Source organism: Mustela nivalis (assembly GCF_964662115.1).
Source record: "Mustela nivalis genome assembly, chromosome: 17".
Taxonomy (NCBI): domain Eukaryota; kingdom Metazoa; phylum Chordata; class Mammalia; order Carnivora; family Mustelidae; genus Mustela; species Mustela nivalis.
Window position 1 is genome coordinate 48,259,617 of NC_139036.1, and position 18,732 is coordinate 48,278,348.

An 18,732-nucleotide genomic window follows, 5' to 3' on the forward strand; every position below is an offset into this window, starting at 1 on the left:
GTTTGATCCAAATAAATCATGATATTCTCATTCCCTCAGGCAGTGACTGGCCTAGGGATAACCAGGTGACCCAGTTCTGACCAATGAAGTGTGAACACGGTTTCTGACTGGGATGATTGAGAAAGCTTTTAGTTTCCCAGTTAAAAAGGGAAGAGTTTTGGCCAGTTAACTCTTATCTCTTTGATTTTCTTCTTAACTAGAATGTGGACAAGAAGGCTAGAAATATAGCAGCCACCTTGTGACCACAAAGCAGCAAGTATAAAAATATAAGCCAACAAACCCAAGATGGTAGAACACAAAGGTATCAAGAGTCTGGGTCCCTAACTATAGAGGAAACAATTATACCAGCTCTGGACAGTCTACGCCCACCCCTCTAAGACTTCTTGTTATGAGAAAACCAAATTACGATCTGCTTAATCCAATACAGTGAGATTTTTGTTTCTTGTAGCTGAACATATTTCTGATAGAATGGAATCCACTAAGAAATATAAATAATAAAAACTGAATTAAAAAAGCACCCAAAATATTTACTTCGTAAGAATAAAGAGGCTAAAACAAATCTAACATAAGACAATCAAATTAGGAAAGGAGAATATTTATTACACAAATATTAAAATCTACACATTCTTAGCTGATGATATATACTTGACCAAAAAATCTTTTACTTTGGATATATGCATCATTTCCTTCATTGTGGTGTCTCTACTTCTCAGATGTATTAACCCATTCTCCAAAGTAGCTTCAGTAATCAAAACTGTGAACAGGATACTCATTTCATCATATCTAAGGAAAAAAGTAGTTCAACAAAATACATGAGCACAAATATAAACTATAAATTCACCATATTACCAGCTTCAATTACTTTAGAATCCAGCCACTTCCCAGAGGCACAAAACTCAAAAGCAGGGCTTGAGAGGTGGACCAAAAACACTTTTTAAAAGTATCTGAACCATATACAAACTAAATTTTTCAGAAAGTTTCTCTAAGTTATTGTAATAAATGAAAAGTCACCTCAACACATAATTTGGGGTAAACTGTATTTATGTGTATATATATATATATATATATATGCACACACACATATATATTATATATATATTTACATATATTTAGAAGAGATTTCTGTTACTCATAAAGAAACACATCATCAAAAACTCTGAACACATGGTTTTAGTGACAAGAAAGACAATCTTACTTTGAGTAAAGTTGTTCCAATGAGGACTGCACAGTTTCCATATAACCAGGCCACACAGAAATTCCATTTTCTAGTAATTCATTAAATAACCCTTGACAGACCTGAGGAAAAAATACAAACAATATGAATGAAGTAAAGGAGCCAAAATGACTACCCTGTTTTGGGGAAACCACAAATCACCTTTTCCAGTCCTTATTCTTTTAGTTATGTGATCATATCGTTTACAATTCATACATTGGATACTTACAAATAGCATACTTCCTCTAAAAATGAAGAAATTAAGCACTGCAAAGCTACTCTATGCAAATCTTCCCTAAGAGAAATTTTTATATAACAGATACAAGCATTTTTGTCATCATCATTACCCTTTAAAACTCGAACAAAACAGATTCCATCAGAGAAAAACACGAAGTGCAAAGGGCTGTGCTAACTGTGCGCTCCTCTGAGAGCTGGCAGCTGAGCCCCAGGGTTACACCCCATGTGGGGAAGAGAAGAGCGAAGCCAGTAAAGGAAACAAAGGAGGAGCAGCCAGACAAGTAGGAGGAAAATGAGGAGAGTGGTGTTCCTGAAGCCAACTAAAGAAAACGTTTCCAGAGAATGGTTTATTTCAATGGGAATGCTGGACACAAAACCTGCCCGGAAATACAGAGTAATGAGTAATATTACACAATAAACTTTACTGTTTCCTTCACACGCAATGCTGAAGCAAAATGGCACAAATTTTAAACACCCTTAACAACCCGGAGCTAAAACGCTAGAGCAGGATTTCTCCCCTTCTGCACTGCGGACGCTGGGATGTTTAGCAGCATCGTGGCCTCCCTGAGATGCCTGCAGCACTCCCCTCCCCACCTGAGACAACCAAAAATGTCTCCAGATGGCCCTGCAGGGGAGGGTGGCTGCGGTGGGTGGGGGGAGGGTATGCCTGAGCTACAGCACTGTTTCTCAAACTCTTCAGGGAATACTGGAATCCCCTGGAGGGCCTGTCAGACACAGGTTGCTCTGCTGCATTACCAGAGTTTCTGATCCAGCAGCTCTGGGGTGAGGACCAACAAGGTGCATTTCTAACGAGTTCCCAGGGAAAGACCAATGGGTGTGAAGGGACTTGATATTTGGGGATAGTTGAGAATATAAATATTTACACAATAAACGTTTGGTTTATTATTATTATTAAGATTACTTTATTATATTATTATATATTTGATTCATTATAAATGTTTTATATTTATACATAATATAAATATATTTAATGGATAAATATATTTATATTATAAATATTTGCACAATAAACTTTGGTTTATTATTCAAATTATTATATTATTATTATATTATATTTATTATTGTTATTAAAATTATTAACAGACAAAAATAAACATCACTGTGGATTTTAAAAAGTGGGTGACAGCAAGAACATCTGCTCTTCCTACTGGAAGGCAGAAGAGAAGTAGCTCTGGCCCAAGTAAGGAAATGGGAACCCCTACGCCATGAAAATACGAACAGGGGCAGCCAATCTGGAAACAATCTCACTGACAATAGTGAAATTTAGGATATGTGTCCATTTTATCCCGAAATCCCATCTCCACGTATATAACCACCAAAACCCCTTATATAGCCCAGAAGGTTCTGTCCTACTACGGAAGGGAGAAAAGTTAAAAACAAAATGAGATATAGAACATACTCCCTTTTGGTAAATTAAAAACACCCAGGAGGCTGCCACAACCCTAGGGGGAAAAGTGGATATGAAACCACCACCTTCCCTTCCCCGAGTGCACTCGCCCCACCTTCCCAGACCTCTCCACAGGAGCCTGAGGAAGAAAGTTGGGTAGATCTGACTAGTGTCCTCACTTAGGTGCTGGGTGGCTCTGAGTCACACAGGACCCAGGCATGACTACGGAAGGGGTTTCTGGAAAGAAACTAAAACCACCCTCCTGGCTTCCCAAGAGTGTTTAATTAGACCAGATAGATTAGAAGAATGAAAATAAGGTACAGGTCTAGAACCTGTACTTACACCAATGAGTATCAAAAAAGTGTTAGGTTAAAAATGTAAGCGGGCAAGAAATAATTCACTAGACATTTGTACGAACACTTGGATTACCAAAACTCTGCATACTCATTTGAAAAGGCAACTGTGAGTAAGCATGACTTTAACAACAAAATCACTGAGCTGTATATAGCTTCTTTTATATACTATGCTTCATATCATCTACAATAAACCAGAGTATGTATCCATAGCTATTTAATTAAGTTTTTTAAAAAGCAAATGAATCAAAATTTTACATGGTAAGTTACTAATTTATCTGAAGTAATAGTTTAATTAATTAATTAATTAATTTTTTTATTTAAAAAGATTACTTATTTATTTATTTGACAGACAGAGATCACAAGGAGGCAGAGAGAGAGGAGGAAGCAGGCTCCCCACTGAGCAGAGAGCCCGATGCGGGGCTCCATCCCAGGACCCTGGGATCATGACCTGAGCCAAAGGCAGAGGCTTTAACCCACTGAGCCACCCAGGCACCCCAAAGTAATGGTTTTATTTTATTTAAAATCATGATACTAAAACTCATTTGACCCACCTGTCTTAATTCCACCGTTGGGCCTCTTCCCACATCCAAAGCAACCTTAACAGGGGCTAAACAAGGATGAAGTTTAAGTACCTAAAGCAATTTAAAGAGAGGGGGGGAAAATGGATAGCACATCTTGTTTAAATCTAACACAAGCACTATCAAACATAGGAGCTTCTAAACTGTAAAAATTGCATGTGAAAACGGAAGCTAGCTGAGGTCATAAATCGTGTAATGATGTGTTCAGCTGGCTATATCCAGCTGCTCATTGATTTCTGCACTTAGATGTTCTGCAGAAGGAAGTTCACTTGATAGTCTCTCATTTTCTGACGACTCCATTTTCCCTCAATCCAAACACCCCTTCCTGGTATCATTGCTTTCCCTACCCAACCCCAGCCAAGGGACTCGTTCTTCGAACTTTCTCTTGCCAAAACCTACCCCTCTTCCTACTCATCCATCCAACTCAACAACGGGGTGGCTCCCTGGTGCCAGAAACAGTTCTAGGTACTAGGTTCGTAACTCCTTGCCCCTCATGGTGGGGATGGGGAGATAATAAAAAAGTAAATAATATGCTTGAAGGTGGTAAGTGGTTTAAAAAAAGGTTGGTGGGGGAGGAGATAGGAAATGCTGGAGGGGCAGGTTGGAGAGTTTTTCGCAATTTTAAATAAGTTGGTTAAAGGTCTGAGGTTGACAGGTGAGCAAAGACTTGAGAGGTGGTTGTGGATCCTGGAGGAAGAGCATTTCAGACAAAGGGGAGAACAGTGACAAAGTTCTGAGCAGGAAGCATGACTGACATTTTCTAGAAACAGCAAAGGGGTCCATCCTGTTGGAGCAGAGAGTAAGGGGGGGTGCTGGAGGAGGAGGTCAAAAGGGAATGGTTTTGTAAAACACTTTAGGGGCTTTGCCTTTTCCTCTGAATCAAACAGGAACTCAGTGGAGTGTTCTAAGCAGTGGGGCAAAGTTACATGCACCATTTAAAAGGGCCACTCAGTGCCAGTGGGCGGGGGGGAGGGGATGGCGGTGGCATTGATCAGAGTGGAAGAAGGGCAAGTGGAAAAGGGCAAGTTAGATTCGGGATATATTTTGAAAAGAGTCCAATGGTTTTTGCTGATGATTTGGATGCGGGGTATAAGAAAAGAAAGGGTCCCTCATTTGCTATATATCCTATAAACCCCAAACCCTGGAACGATTCTATAATGTGACCTTCTTTATGGGCATATCAGGCTAAATGAGCACTGCATGACAAACCACTCAGCTATGCAAAGTGGTACTACAGATTCATGGTTTCCAAACTCAACATGTTCCAACGTTTGATTCTGGGCAGCTCCCTTTCACATTCAAGGGGAATAGGAACACTCTAAATTCTCGCCACTTAAACCTCTATTCCTCCACATTTGAAGCTAATCATCCTGCTTTCTAATTCCCTAAGGAAATAGAGGATATGAGGAAAACTTCCTCCAAAGGCTAACCAGCCCTGGTAGCGTATTTATATCTACACCATCATTTCTCTTCTCTGTGCTTTCTCAAGTAACTCCTTTTCAGGGCCAATCCCTCCACTGGTGTTCTTGATCCTGTCTTGACACTTCATGTCTCCTTCAAAATCTCGCTCCATTAGTCATTTATCTTCTTTCCTGTGGCTTCAGTCCCTCTTCTCCCTTGATTCTGAGCCCATAAACATGGCCTTGACTCCGGCCCCAAGATAGCTCCTGTGATCTAGTGAATAGCCACTTGGAGTCAGACTAGAAGCAGAGAGGTCAATACCACAGTCTTGGTAGTCTGACATATTCCTGCTTAACACTCTTTTTTTTTTTTTTTTTAAAGATTTTATTTATTTATTTGACAGGCAGAGATCACAAGTGGGCAGAGAGGCAGGAAGAGAGAGAGGAGGAAGCAGGCTCCCTGCTGAGCAGAGAGTCTGATGCAGGACTCGATCCCAGGGTCCTGGGATCATGACCTGAGCTGAAGGCAGAGGCTTTAACCCACTGAGCCACCCAGGCGCCCCCCTGCTTAACACTCTTGATGCAAATAATTGGAAGCCACCGAGTGAAAGGCTCAGGGGCTAAGAATCAGAGATTGCTCTCTACCTGTCTGCCAGGATCAAAGAGAAATGCCTCTGGGATTACCCAATAAGAATATCTTGCTCTATTCTGTGAGAACCTGCTTATTACTCCTGTGGCCAGGTTCTAAAAAATGAACAATGGTAAAAGAACTTGCACTGAAAGAAATTTATTATTCACACTTTTGTGTTAAGAAAGCCCACTAACATATGAGGGAAAAACATATCTTTTTAGCTTCCCAAGTTTATCTCTGAAAATCAAAAGCACCTTTCTATGAAGATTCTTCTTCCTTGTAAAGGAGTTGTCTGTGAGCTGGAAAGAATCGTAGAGGTAAGCCAGCACACCTCGGTCCAGATTTCCAGTAACAGATAAAACATATGGAACCACATTTTTTCGTCCATCTCGGCCCTTCACAGAAAAGTAAAACAAATATACAGACTCTGTTAGCAGAGCTCTCTCTTAAAACTACAGACTCACAGAATCAGAACACAAACTTACAAATTCATTCTACAAAGCTTTCACTCTGGGCCAACCTGTGCTAGGCAGTGGACCCACAAAAATGGGTATGACATATTCCCTGCTCTCAGGGAGATTAGGGTGTAGATCAGTGAGTCTCAACTGGCTATGTATTAGAATTGCCTTGAATTTTAAAATGTAAAGGTTTTGTGCTTGGGCCCCATTCCTAGAGATTCTGAACTACCTGGATAGGCGTGGGACCTCAGCATCACTATTTTTTCAAAGGTCCCTAGGTGAGCATTATAATAAAGAGGATAATATTATAAGGAAGTCCAGCAGGGCCCTTAGAGGAAAAAATTGGTATGTTTAGGGATAGGGGTTTGGAGTATAATCTCTGGAAATAGAAAATCTTTATAATAAGCAAACCTCTTTTAAAAACCAGGTTTGGGGTATTTACTTTAAGGTTATAATTAAGAATATAAAATATACCATAATGCACAATATAAATCAGGGATTGATAAAAACACTTATTACTGCCTTTCTTTTAAACTGATAATCACCTCAAATTTTTTTCAATGTCAATCCTAAAAGTTTAAAAGGTTTTGCATATAAACAGTTCTGCCTTCATTCTTTTTTTTTTTTTTTACTGTTATCACGGTCATCTGAACATTCACGTAATTCTCTAATACTTAAAAAAAATTTGTCAATCCTCAACTTCTATTAATTATCCGTGATCTAGCACAGTCTTCATTAACACATATGTATTGTTTTATTATTATTATTATTGTTATTAAAGATTTTATTTATTTGACAGAGGGAGACAGCAAGAGAGGGAAGATGAAGAAGCAGGCTTCCCTCTGAGCATGAAACCAGACACGGGACTTGATCCCAGGACCCTGAGATCATGACCTGAGCCGAAGGCAGCGGCTTAATGACTGAGCCACCCAGGTGCCCCAGTGTTGGCATTTTAAACCCATTTTAATGGCATGTGGTACTGTAAAGATTAATGTGAATTTGTCCTCAAAAGGCAGTACTCTTAAAATAAGACAAAATCAGAAAGGGAGACAAACCAAGAGAGACTCTTAAACTATTGGAAACAAACTGAGGGCTGCTGGAGGGGAGGAGGGGGGATGGGGTAACTGGGTGATGGGCATGAAGGAGAGCAGTGGGTGTTACATGCAACTGATCAATCACTAAATTCTACCTCTGAAATGAATAATAACTTTATGTTAATTGATTTTAAATTTTTAAAAAAGGCCATACACTTTCTGAAGTCTAGGATTCTAACTAAATTTATTAGTTGATGTCTTTTTTTTTTTTTTTAAAGAATTTATTTGACAGAGAGTGAGAGAAGGAGAGAGAGCACAAGTGGGGGAGAGCAGCAGCAGGAGAGGGGGAAGCAGGCCCCCTGCTGAGCAGGGAGCCCGATGCGGGACTCGATCCCAGGATCCTGAGATCATGACCTGAGCCAAAGGCAGAGGCTTAACCCACTGAGCCACACAGGTGCCCCTCTTTTTTTTTGTTGTTTTTTTAAGATTTTATTTATTTATTTGAGAGAGAATGAGTGAGAGAGAGCATGAGAGAGAAGGTCAGAGGGAGAAGCAGACTCCCCAAGGAGCTGGGAGCCCAATGCAGGAATTGATCCTGGGAGTCTGGGATCATGACCTGAGCCGAAGGCAGTTGCTCAACCGAGTCACCCAGGCGCCCAATTTTTTATTAGTTATCTTATTTGTATTTAAAATTAATCTACTTCCTCTAATGAGAACTACTCTGTTTATTTTCAAGTTCCAAGTACTTTTTTCACTGAGAAGACTGTATTAGTCACCAAATAGCACATAAATCTCCACGTGTGACCACTCAGAAAATCTAAACATTCAGATCTGGACCCGCTCAAGAATGAGTCAGCACAGAAGAGGGCTCAGCCACAATTCTATCCACCTACATGGCTTCTAAAACTTTGCATCCACAGGGCACCCTGAAAAATATTACAGCTATTTACAAAGTGCCCTGTGGGATGCAAAGGCAAAATTCCTTCTCTAAAAAAATTCTATCACCTGTTTAAATTTTTGAAAGCTCTGTTTATTTTAGGAAGTATATGAAGCACCTTTTCTCTTTGGCCAGACCTGAGTCTGGCCAGCCGGCTAGTGCATCCAACTGGGGTTGATCCGGGGCCAAACTTCTGGCCAGTGTGACTAGTAAAGAAGAGGACATTAACGTTGAAGGCCGGGCTTTCCAACTTTCCTCCTTCTCTGTGTTCTGGTCAGAGCATCTATTGAGGGGACTATTAAAGGGAGGGGGAAGCAGCATGTCCGCAGTCAAGTTCCCTAACATCTTTCTTCCCTTTTTCTTCCCCTCGTTCAAATACTCATCTAGAGTGTCTGGTGCGGGACATCTGGTATCAGTGATGATCTTTGCATAAGAATGGTAGGGAGTTTGGTTACATACAAGAAATGAAAAAATCAACATACTGAAGATACTGGGAGCCAGGTTTTTGTCAGAGAACAGAATTATAAATTTGGAAAGAGGTAAAACGAGAATAAACCCTGTGGCATTAGACTAGAACTTGAAGAACTGGTAGGAACTCCTAGTTTTTAATAATAAGTAAATACAGACACAGAGTTAAGTGTGTAAATATATACATATAAGTAATTGCTTCCAAATATTTCCTAGCTGTGTCCACAGAAAGGGCCCAGGAGCAATGATACCCAGTTGCAAAGAGTACACCTAGAAGCAAAATCTCAGATTTTAAATACATTTTCCTCTAATAAGAATTAAGGTTCCTTGGAGAAATGGCTGACTGCATAGCCAGACCAAGAAACAAGATCTCAGAATAATGAGTTGCTGCAAAAGATAGGAAGTGCTCAGAGAATGATCGGGATATGTCAAAAGGTCACTGGCCAACTTTAGGACAATTTTAGCATCAAAACAAAAAAATGCTAGTAACAGATTCCAACTCATGGAGAAAAATAGGAATCTATAAGCCCATAAAAAGAAAGAGAGCGAAAAGCTCACCCCCATAGTATACTGCTGATAAATAAATCTAAAAGAAACAATGAAGTAATAATAAAATTAATAATAATAGGGAACCTGGGTGGCTCAGTTGGTTAAGTGACTGCCTCTGACTCAGGTCATGATCCTGGAGTCCCGGGATCGAGTCCCACATCGGGCTGTCTCCTTGGTGGGGGAGTCTGCTTCTCCCTCTGATCCTCTCCCCTCTCAAGCTCTCTCTCTCTCTCAAATAAATAAATCAAATCTTTAAAGAAAAAATAATTAATAATTAAAAAATGATACCATTTGGCAACCCTCATAGTAATCACTGATCTGCCCAAGAATCACCAATGTAAGCTGCAACTTGTAAGTTAAAATGTGGTCAGAAACAAGTTATTTACTTGTCTTAAAATGTCTGCCACAAAAGACTTACCAATCACTTATTAATTAATAAGTACAAAAAAATCTGTCAACTTTACATTGGAGAAACCTGGTAGTACTATCTTAACCAAGAGATAAAAGTGAACATCACAAGAAACAAATATGGTATCATGTGCCTCCTGATATGATGCCCAAGACGAGGGCAACACCATTTCTATGGTATTCCTAGCAAAAATATATAAACCATGAGAATACATGACAGAAACTCAAACTGAGGGACATTCCACAAATTAAGTGCAAAGGCATACATTCTTCAAAAATGTCAAAGTCATAGGCTGCCTGGCTGGCTCAGTCCATAGAACAGGTGACTCTTGGGGCGCCTGGGTGGCTCAGTGGTTTGGGCTGCTGCCTTTGGCTCGGGTCATGATCTCAGGGTCCTGGGATCGAGCCCTGCATCGGGCTCCCTGCTCCGCAGGAAGCCTGCTTCCCTCTCTCTCTCTCTCTGCCTGCCTCTCTGCCTACTTGTGATCTCCGTCTTTCAAATAAATAAATAAAATCTTAAAAAAAAAAAAAAAAAAAAAAAAAAGAACAGGTGACTCTTGATCTCCAGCTTGTGAGTTCGAGCCTCACATTCAGTGTAGAGATTACTTATCTTGTCATGAAAGACAAGATAAAATGAACTACTCATTTGAAGGAGACTAGAATTATGACAACTATGTGAAATCTTAAACTGGATAATGGACCTATGAAATCCATTATTAGGATACTCGGTTACTTCTGAAGGATTACATGGATTGGATGGTAATAATGAATAACTGGCACATTCTTGATTTTGATGGCTGTGTTGTGGTTACAAAAGTGATTGTCCTTGCACTTCAGAAATACATACTACAGTATTAAGAGGTCATGGGGCCCTGTGTCTGCAACCTGTTCTCAAATGGCTTCAGAAATGATCAGTTAGAGAATCTGGGTAAAGGATGGATAGGAGCTCAAGGTAAAACATACGTGTAATTGAGACTCATTTCCAGGACACGTGTGTAAAAGTTCACGGTCTCCTAGATTCCATAGGGTCTCTATTGGCTCCTTTCCCCATGGGAAGTTGTAATAAAGTTGGTTTCCTTTTCGTCCCTCTTGGTCCTGACAATCACTGCTGCTGAAGTTAGACGGACTCATAGCAAACTGGAGAAGAAAGTTTGTTTTATTAATTTACGAAACTAAAGATTAAAAAGTAAAGTTGCCTGAATGAAACTGGTCAGGTCCCATATTAAAAACTATGAAGTTCAGTTAAATATGAGCAAATGTATTGCTAAAAGCACAGTTTTTAGCCTGGAAGAACTGCAGAGAAAAACTATAGGGAGTGATCTAGCCTTTTTTGGGCCAGTTAATAAGAAGGGAAAGTGACCATAAACTAAGAGGGATAGAGAAGAAAGTGTATACTCACCATTCTTATCCTCTGACGAGTGTGACTATTTGTAATTATTCTACTTAACTGAGTGGTTGTTTGAGGATTTTTAAGAATTGGAAAAAGGAAAAAGGAAAAAAAAAAAGAATTGGAAAAAGGCAAGACAATGGTGAGCCACAAATAAAATACCGATTTCAACTCTTTCCTCTTCAGCATGTACTAAAGCTTGAAAATAGATCACAGAACCATTTTCCAATACGGAGAATTCATGGACAGAGGCAGGGAGCAAAGGTTGAAGCTTTAAGGGTATACAAAGGTCAAACTCTACACCTGCCAGGAATGCCAGGGGAGGCGGCTGAACTCTATCTCAAATGCAAAGGCTTATCCACAAAAGCTTTTGAATGAGAAAGATATCAACAGATATCTTTACCAAGGTAACTTTTTATATGGAACAAAGAAAATCATTACAAAGAGGCTTTTAATCGTACTTATTGATTTACTAGAGCTGTCTCTTACAAACATAACATAGCCCCACATCAAATAAAATTTTATTTATTAATTGATTTATGATTTTATTTATTTATTTGACAGAGACAGAGAGAGAGAGAGAGAGAGCAGGAGCAGAGGGAGCAGCAGGCAGAGGGAGAAGGAGAAGTCCCGATGTGGGACTGGATCCCCGGACCCTGGGATCATGACCTGAGCTGAAGGCAGACACTTAACTGACTGAACCGCCCAGGCGCCCCAAAATTTCATTTATTGTACAGAAGTATTATCTCTGACACACTAAGACGCTTCACCTATTAATTATTAAATTAAGGGTACCTTTCTCCACCACAGGAGTCGATGACGTAACCAGAAATCAAGCCACTGGCCTGCGGTTCTTGCTGAAGTAAACCAAACCAGTGAAGCCTCAGTCTTCTCACCGATTCTTTGGATATCAGAAATATCAGACAGTTACTTACTCAAAGATTATAGAATTTATACTAAAGTGAAAGTGACTGGTTCTCGATTAAATACAAGGCCAAGTTATCTGCCATTTTTGGGTACCTTTTAACACCATCAGGTGTCTGCTTAGTATCACAAACAGGATGAAAACACACTCCAATCTGGGCAAGGCCAAAAGGTAGTCTCTTGTTTACCAGATCCAGGCAATTAACATAGTGCTCCAAAGCACCTGTCAGAAGATAAATTTATCACTATGTAAATCTATTCTATAAACCCAAGTCATAAGGGTCAGTTTATAAACAAATTAATATTATAATAATGTTAACATAGCAGTACAAGGGGCACAGAAAGAACTATTCAGGCAGATCTTCATTGATTACGACTTAGTTTTCCCACAACTTTTTGGTTTGATTTTCAAATCTACAAGAAAGTTGATAGTACGTAAATACCTGTACTCTTCAGCTAGATTCACCAACTGTCAACATTCTGCCACATTTTCTCCTTGTTCACCCAAAAACATTTCAGTATGTGTCTCCTAAAATTATTCTCTGTATACCATTACACCATAAAATTAATCATAATACTGTAATTTTATATAACATATGGTCGATATTCTATTTTCTCCAATTGTCTCCCAAATGTCATTTGTTGTTGTTTTCTTTTTCCCTAATTAAGGCTCCTGCTCTGCATTTTGATTACTTCTCTTTAATTGCTTTTTTAATTTTTTTTAAAGATTTTATTTCTCACACAGATAGACAACCAGAGAGGAAACACAAGCAGGGGAAATGGGACAGGGAGAAAACAGGCTTCCCACTGAACAGGGAGCCCGATGTGGGGTTCGATCCCAGGACCCCGGGATCATGACCTGAGCATGGTTAAGACAGACATTTAACCACTAAGCCACTGAGGTGTCTCATCTTTAATCTCTTTTATTCTGGAACATTGTCCCTGATTCCTCCCTCCTTTTCTAACTTTTAATGACTCTGACTTGTGGTTTCAGTCCAGACCAGTCATACTCAAGATTTGGCTGATTCTTTCACTCACTTGGGTAAATCATTTTTAGCAGAAATAAATACTACATAGTTGATGTGTATGTCTTCTTGGATTCTAACAGGAGAAAAATAGTATCAAATTATTGCATATTAATGAAACTGGTTTTGATTTGATTACCTGGTTAGGTAGTGAATATCCATTCCTCAACACTACCCTGCTCAACAATCTCCCATGCAACATTTTAGAATCCACTGATGATCCTGCTTGAATCAATTATTATACTGGGGATTACAAAATCACAAAATGGTGATTTTTCTGTCTTTCCTTCCCACATTCATTACGTAGCTTCTGTGAAAAAAATAAACTTTTTCCACCTCCTTCCCCTACCAGCAGCCTCAATGATTTACTTTTTTGATTAACACAATAAATTTTTAATTTTAATGTGTTATGGTCCATTACCATTAATACTTAATATTCAGTTTGTCTCAAATTTAGCCGGTGGAAGTCTCCCTCAAGCCAGCATCTGTGTCCTTTCGACGTGACTTCACCAGTCTTCAAATGTTTCTTTGCTTTCTAACACCATAAAACTCATCTTGTGCTTTCCCTGCCCCAGATCTGGGATAAGCCATTTCTCCAAGCACGGATTCATTTTAGAAATAAAAATGTGGGTACTAGGTGTGTTCACTGCTATTGTCATTACTTATAGGACCATTACTTATGAAGAAAGTTAAGAATAATGTTTTTTTAAAATTATGAGGTCATACTGATATTGCTGATTCAAATTTAACATTGCAAAGTTTATCCTTTTCTTCCTTCATATTTGTATCTTTTTTCTCACAGTGAAAACCCATTTTCATTACATTAATTTCATTAATTAACATTAATCCATTATTTGCTTTATTTTACAACATATTTGAAACAGCTTCAGAATTATAATTCCAACATTTCTATTTGGAATAAATCTAAGTTCAAGATTCCATTGTAGTTCTTTATGCACTTAGATTATGTCCCACTAAATGACAGCATTGTGTTTAAGTTACTTGAGATTTCTGCTTCTGGTAATAAACAGTAGATCAGCAAGATAGTAAAAGGTGGTCAAGAAACTTAAAAAAAAAAATCTGCTTCAAGCCTGAGCTATCTATCAAGGCAGTAAGGACTCGAGGGTCCAAAATATGGAGAGAAGGGAGGAGCAGAGAGGTGAGCCCAACACTTAGTGCTGCTTTTCTAAATCTCAATTAGCAGAGCTGAGAAGCTTCGCGACATCTTAAGGGACTGGGAAGTACAAAACTATACTTCCTGACTCCTCAAGGAGGGACCCTGGTAAACACCCCAGCCTTTCACTAGGGACACTCAAAGGGCTACGATTTAGCAGTAGAGATGAAAACCCTGAAGACCAGTCTCCAGTAAACTTAATCCCAATGCTCCCACTCTATGAGGTGTCTGGTGGCTCAGTCGGCTGGATGAGTGTCTGCCTTTGGCTCAAGTCATGATCTCAGTGTCCTGGGATTGAGCCTCACATGGTGTTCCCTGCTCAGTGGGAAGTCTGCTTCTCCCTCTCCCTCTGCTCCTCCCCACCACCTGTGCTCTCTCTCTCAAATAAATAAAATCTTAAAAAATGATAGCTCCCACTCTAGCTGCCTGCCAAAAGCAAAAAGTAAATCCTCCCAGGAAGAATAAACCACCCAGAAGCTCAATTTATCTCTACAATTTATATACAAATTACACAGAAGAGCCAGGAGAGAAGTCCAAATAACCAAAGGCCCAGAGAAAAACAAACAGATGTATCTGAGTTATTGGATGCAGATTCTTTAAAATGTGACTGGTGTTCAAGAAAGTTGATGGCAGGATGGGGGAAAAGTCTAACATATGTAATTTGTCACAGGACAGAGGAAAATGGGACAATAACTCTATCTGGGAATATAATGGCTGAGAATTTTTTAAAAAACTATTCATAAGTAGAGTTTTTGAGTTCAGTAGTTCAGACATGAAATAAAGAGAGCAAGGACCTTGGGAATAGAAAGTAGTAGCAAACTGGGTAATTCTAAGCTAAAGATTCTCTAAATAAGTGGTTTTGCGTTTCCTGAAGGAAAGAAAATGTTTAATATATCAATGGGTATTTTGATGAATGGACACTAAGCAAGCTAAGTTTCATTTGCCCCCCCCCCCAAAAGATTATTTTACTTATTTATTTCAAACAGAGAGAACACGAGGGGCAGGGGTTGTCAGTGGCAGGAGGAGAAGCAGACTCCTCACTGAGTAGGCAGCCCAACATGGTGTTTGAGCCCAGGACCCTGAGCTGAAGGCAGGTGTTTAACTGACTGAGCCACCCAGGGGCCCTTAAATTTCATTTTCTAATAGGGAAGAAAAGATCGATTTGTTTTGAACATGGCAAAAAGCAGTGATTTAACTTGCCCCAAATAAAGACATCATGGAATAATTAAAATAATACAAATCAAAACTGTTACAAATATTCACCAGTTTCCTTTATTAAGGAAATTTTAAAAATGCTATAAAGTGGGTACTAATTTTCAGAGAACCAAGTTAAATTAGTGCCATTTAATTAACACAGTAAAGATAGCATTTTGCAAAGATGAGATGCTGTGATGGCAAAGCTGTATTATAAAGAACTTGCATTTTTTTTTTTTTTTCTTCAGAATCTCTGCGATCGTGTTCTATTTGACTTTAAAGGCAAATGATGGGGGTGCCTGGCTGGTTCAGAGGAGCAGGTGACACTTGATCTCAGGGTTGGGAGTTCCAGCCCCAACCTGAGTGCAGAGATTACAAAAATAAACTTTAAAGGCAAATGGTGCCCCATAAATTTCTGTGTATTCAGTCAAGAATCAGTTATAAAGCTTAATTAGTCCTACTTTTTTTTTTTTTTTTAGTTGACACAAACATCACTTAAAGGGCTCTTCAAACGAGTGTGTAGATAGATACGTTTTCAGTATGAAAAATTGGGGGGAGGGAATTTTCTTTTTGCGCTAGAAGAATGAGCTCTGGATTAGCCTATTGTGTGTAAAAATTAAAAAGTTAACTGTGGAAGTATTTACCAACATCTTGGTAACGACGATCAAATGATTCACATGATTTAATTTACTCCTAATTCTAGGGATGCTCAATGGAACTGCAGGGTTGCCCCATGAAATTAAGAGCGTCACCTGGTCCTTCAAGCCAGATTCTTTAAGGAACAGTAACTATTCCAGAGACCACTTTTCTCCTTGGTAGAAACACTGTCAATATACCCAACTACTTCAAAAAGATGAGAACCAGATAATTTCCTTTTTACGTGATTAAAGGACCAGTTGCAATCCGCGAAATCTAGCAAGTCAGCCATTCCACCCCATCTATTTTGAAGCATGAAATCGTGAAGCATACCGTGAAGAAGGTTCTCCCGTAGTTTCCCAGAAGTTTTTAATAAGTTCTCAAGAAATGCTACTAGCTGTTCCTTACTCAGCTCTTTGTCTTGCAAGATCTCCCGTAGAGTTTCTGCTGAAACTAACCTGAAGGCACTGTCCCCAGGCAGCGTAGCGCCAGGCTCGTGATGGAGGGCATCTACCGGGAAGACCTGCTCCCTGAACACCACCACCGAGGACCACCATTCTGCTGCCAGGTTCTTCCGCAGCTCAACGCCCAAGGGGCCAAAGCCGGGGTGGCACCCGCTCAGAAGAGAATGTCGGCTAAGCTGCCGCTTGCTGCCACTGAAGAAATGCCTTCTCTGACAGATCTCTACCAGCTCCTCGGTCCCCTCACTGGACTCGGGGGCTTCGATCGGCTCGCTCCCCCGAGGAAGCTCCGCGTGCGACCTCACGGGCACTCCAAAGGAACTACTCCCTTCCATTAACGGCTCAGGCTGCCCCCCCTCCACTCGACCTCCAAAGCCAGACAACAGGCACCTGCACACTTTCTGGCAGGCCCTGACTGCTGCGCCAGAACGCATCGCCCGCGGGAGTTAAACAACGGTCTTCCACTAACTGGTTGACGCCGGGAAACCGCCACAAACAGGAGCCCGGGAGGCAACTGCGCACGCGCGGCGGAAGTGACCGAGCGAGAGGCCGGCCACACCCACGGAAGCGCGTCACCGTGTTCCGGTTGCAGCCATCGTGGGCCCGGCCCAGTTGTGAAGGCTAAAGCTGACCTCGTACCGTTTCTGGCCTCCATCAAGTTTGGCCCCCTCTAATTAGGATTTTAGCACCCCTTGAAGGTCATTCCCTTCTTTTCACGGTCATGCTGTACTGGAAGTCAGCTCGGCTTCTCATTTTTTTGCAAATCACATCAAAATACTTAAGCGTTGCCCAAATCATTTAAATGCACCTTTTCAAATTTAAAGTGTTCGCGAAAATAAATCAGTTCCCACTAAAGTCTTAGCCCTTTGTGGTGGTTTAGAGACCCAGGCCTTAGCTGTACCTCATCATAAACGCTGCCGCCATGTTGCCTACCTACAGGAATGGGGATGGGGCTGTGTGACAGCAAACGCAGATGGGCTTTACAGCGTTCTCAGATAGCAGTGCTTCCACCGCGCCCCCCCCCGAATATTTTTATAAAGGAACCCTAAGATTTTAAGCAACCCGCGCAGTTCAATATGGAGGCACGTTAATAATCTCTAATATAAAGGCAATTTTCCCTACCACAGACAAACCCTTCTACATGACAAGATGGGATTACCTGTTTTAAGACAGATCCAGGATTACCTAAGCAGGCACTTGTGACCTCACAAATTTTCATTCACACTCAACCCTCAGAACTGCCCAATTAGTGAAAAACCGCACACCCCAGAGGAAAAGCCCATGATTCCTACTCCTAGCTCCCCTTAAAAGTGGTTAGGGCAACCTTGAAAAATTAATGCAGATACAAGCTAATAGATTCTATTCAACTACCAACAGGCGGTTTATGGAGGACAGCTTAGCAGTTAAATTTTAACTATTGTTAATTTATTATTAAGTGTAACATGCTGCAGGACAGGCTACACAAGCACGTGTGCAGAAGTTTGTAGAACAAAACAAACACCAAAAAAACAAAAGCAAAAACAAAAAAACCCTTTAAGACCATTTTGCCAGAGAACAATCTTGTTTTAAAAATTCTTTCTAAACTCTATTAAAAGCTGGGCTCCATTATCGTGTTTTCCAATCAGGAAATACACACCAGGGAAGAGGCCTATACACAAATAAATAAAAGCGAGAATGGGGAGAAAAATCACATTTATTAGTTCAGACAACCACAGGCTGGACACAACACACATGCTAAAAAGTGGACTGTCTTAAAACTTACTTCAAAGGTAAATAGGTAAATGTTTTCCACAGCCCCACAATCATTTCAATAAATGTTTACAAATTAAAAGGCCGTTAGACATTAAACAGTAAAATATGTAATAAATACTCCAACCTACCCCAAAAGCTTCTTATAAGTTAAAAGTCATAATGAATTTGACTAACCATGCTATTGAAAACTGTTCAAGTCACTGGAGAGACTGAATCAGTTTTCAATGTATTAGTCCTAAAAATACCACTTCCCCATCCCCTACCCCAAGCAAATTCTAGTTTTACATTTTAGAGATAAGGCATTGACACCAATTAAAGCCTCAGTTTAATTATCAGAATTTAAATGAAGCCTCATGAAGACCTCTCCTCTCCTGACCAAAAGGAACATATATACCAGACTCTCTGGGAAGACATCCAGACCTATTTCTAATCATTACTGAAATGAAGTATTAGAAAGGTTGGTGAGCCAAAGTTAAATCTAAAACACCCCCTCTTCCCATGA

At 40.0% G+C, this 18,732-nt stretch overlaps 2 protein-coding genes across 6 annotated transcripts in view; one reads left to right on the forward strand and one right to left on the reverse strand.

Annotated features, from left to right (window-relative positions):
- The window catches only part of TACO1 (translational activator of cytochrome c oxidase I), a 742,329-nt gene that overhangs the window by 676,352 nt on the left and 47,245 nt on the right, over positions 1-18,732 (forward strand). The gene's annotated exons all lie outside the window — the stretch shown is intronic.
- On the reverse strand, positions 580-18,156 carry POLG2 (DNA polymerase gamma 2, accessory subunit). Of its 5 annotated transcripts, XM_082706683.1 has the most exons (8): positions 16,351-18,156; positions 12,085-12,211; positions 11,860-11,965; positions 10,641-10,814; positions 6,078-6,218; positions 3,766-3,846; positions 1,196-1,296; positions 580-783 (listed from the first exon to the last, which is right to left on the reverse strand). In XM_082706683.1, exons 1-8 carry the CDS (start codon positions 16,910-16,912, stop codon positions 618-620), a joined length of 1,458 nt encoding a protein of 485 aa, XP_082562809.1. In that variant the 5' UTR covers positions 16,913-18,156; the 3' UTR covers positions 580-617. The 5 variants fall into 5 exon arrangements, with proteins under 5 accessions (XP_082562809.1, XP_082562813.1, XP_082562811.1 ...); XM_082706687.1 differs by lacking the exon at positions 12,085-12,211 and having other exon boundaries at positions 16,476-18,156; XM_082706685.1 differs by lacking the exon at positions 10,641-10,814.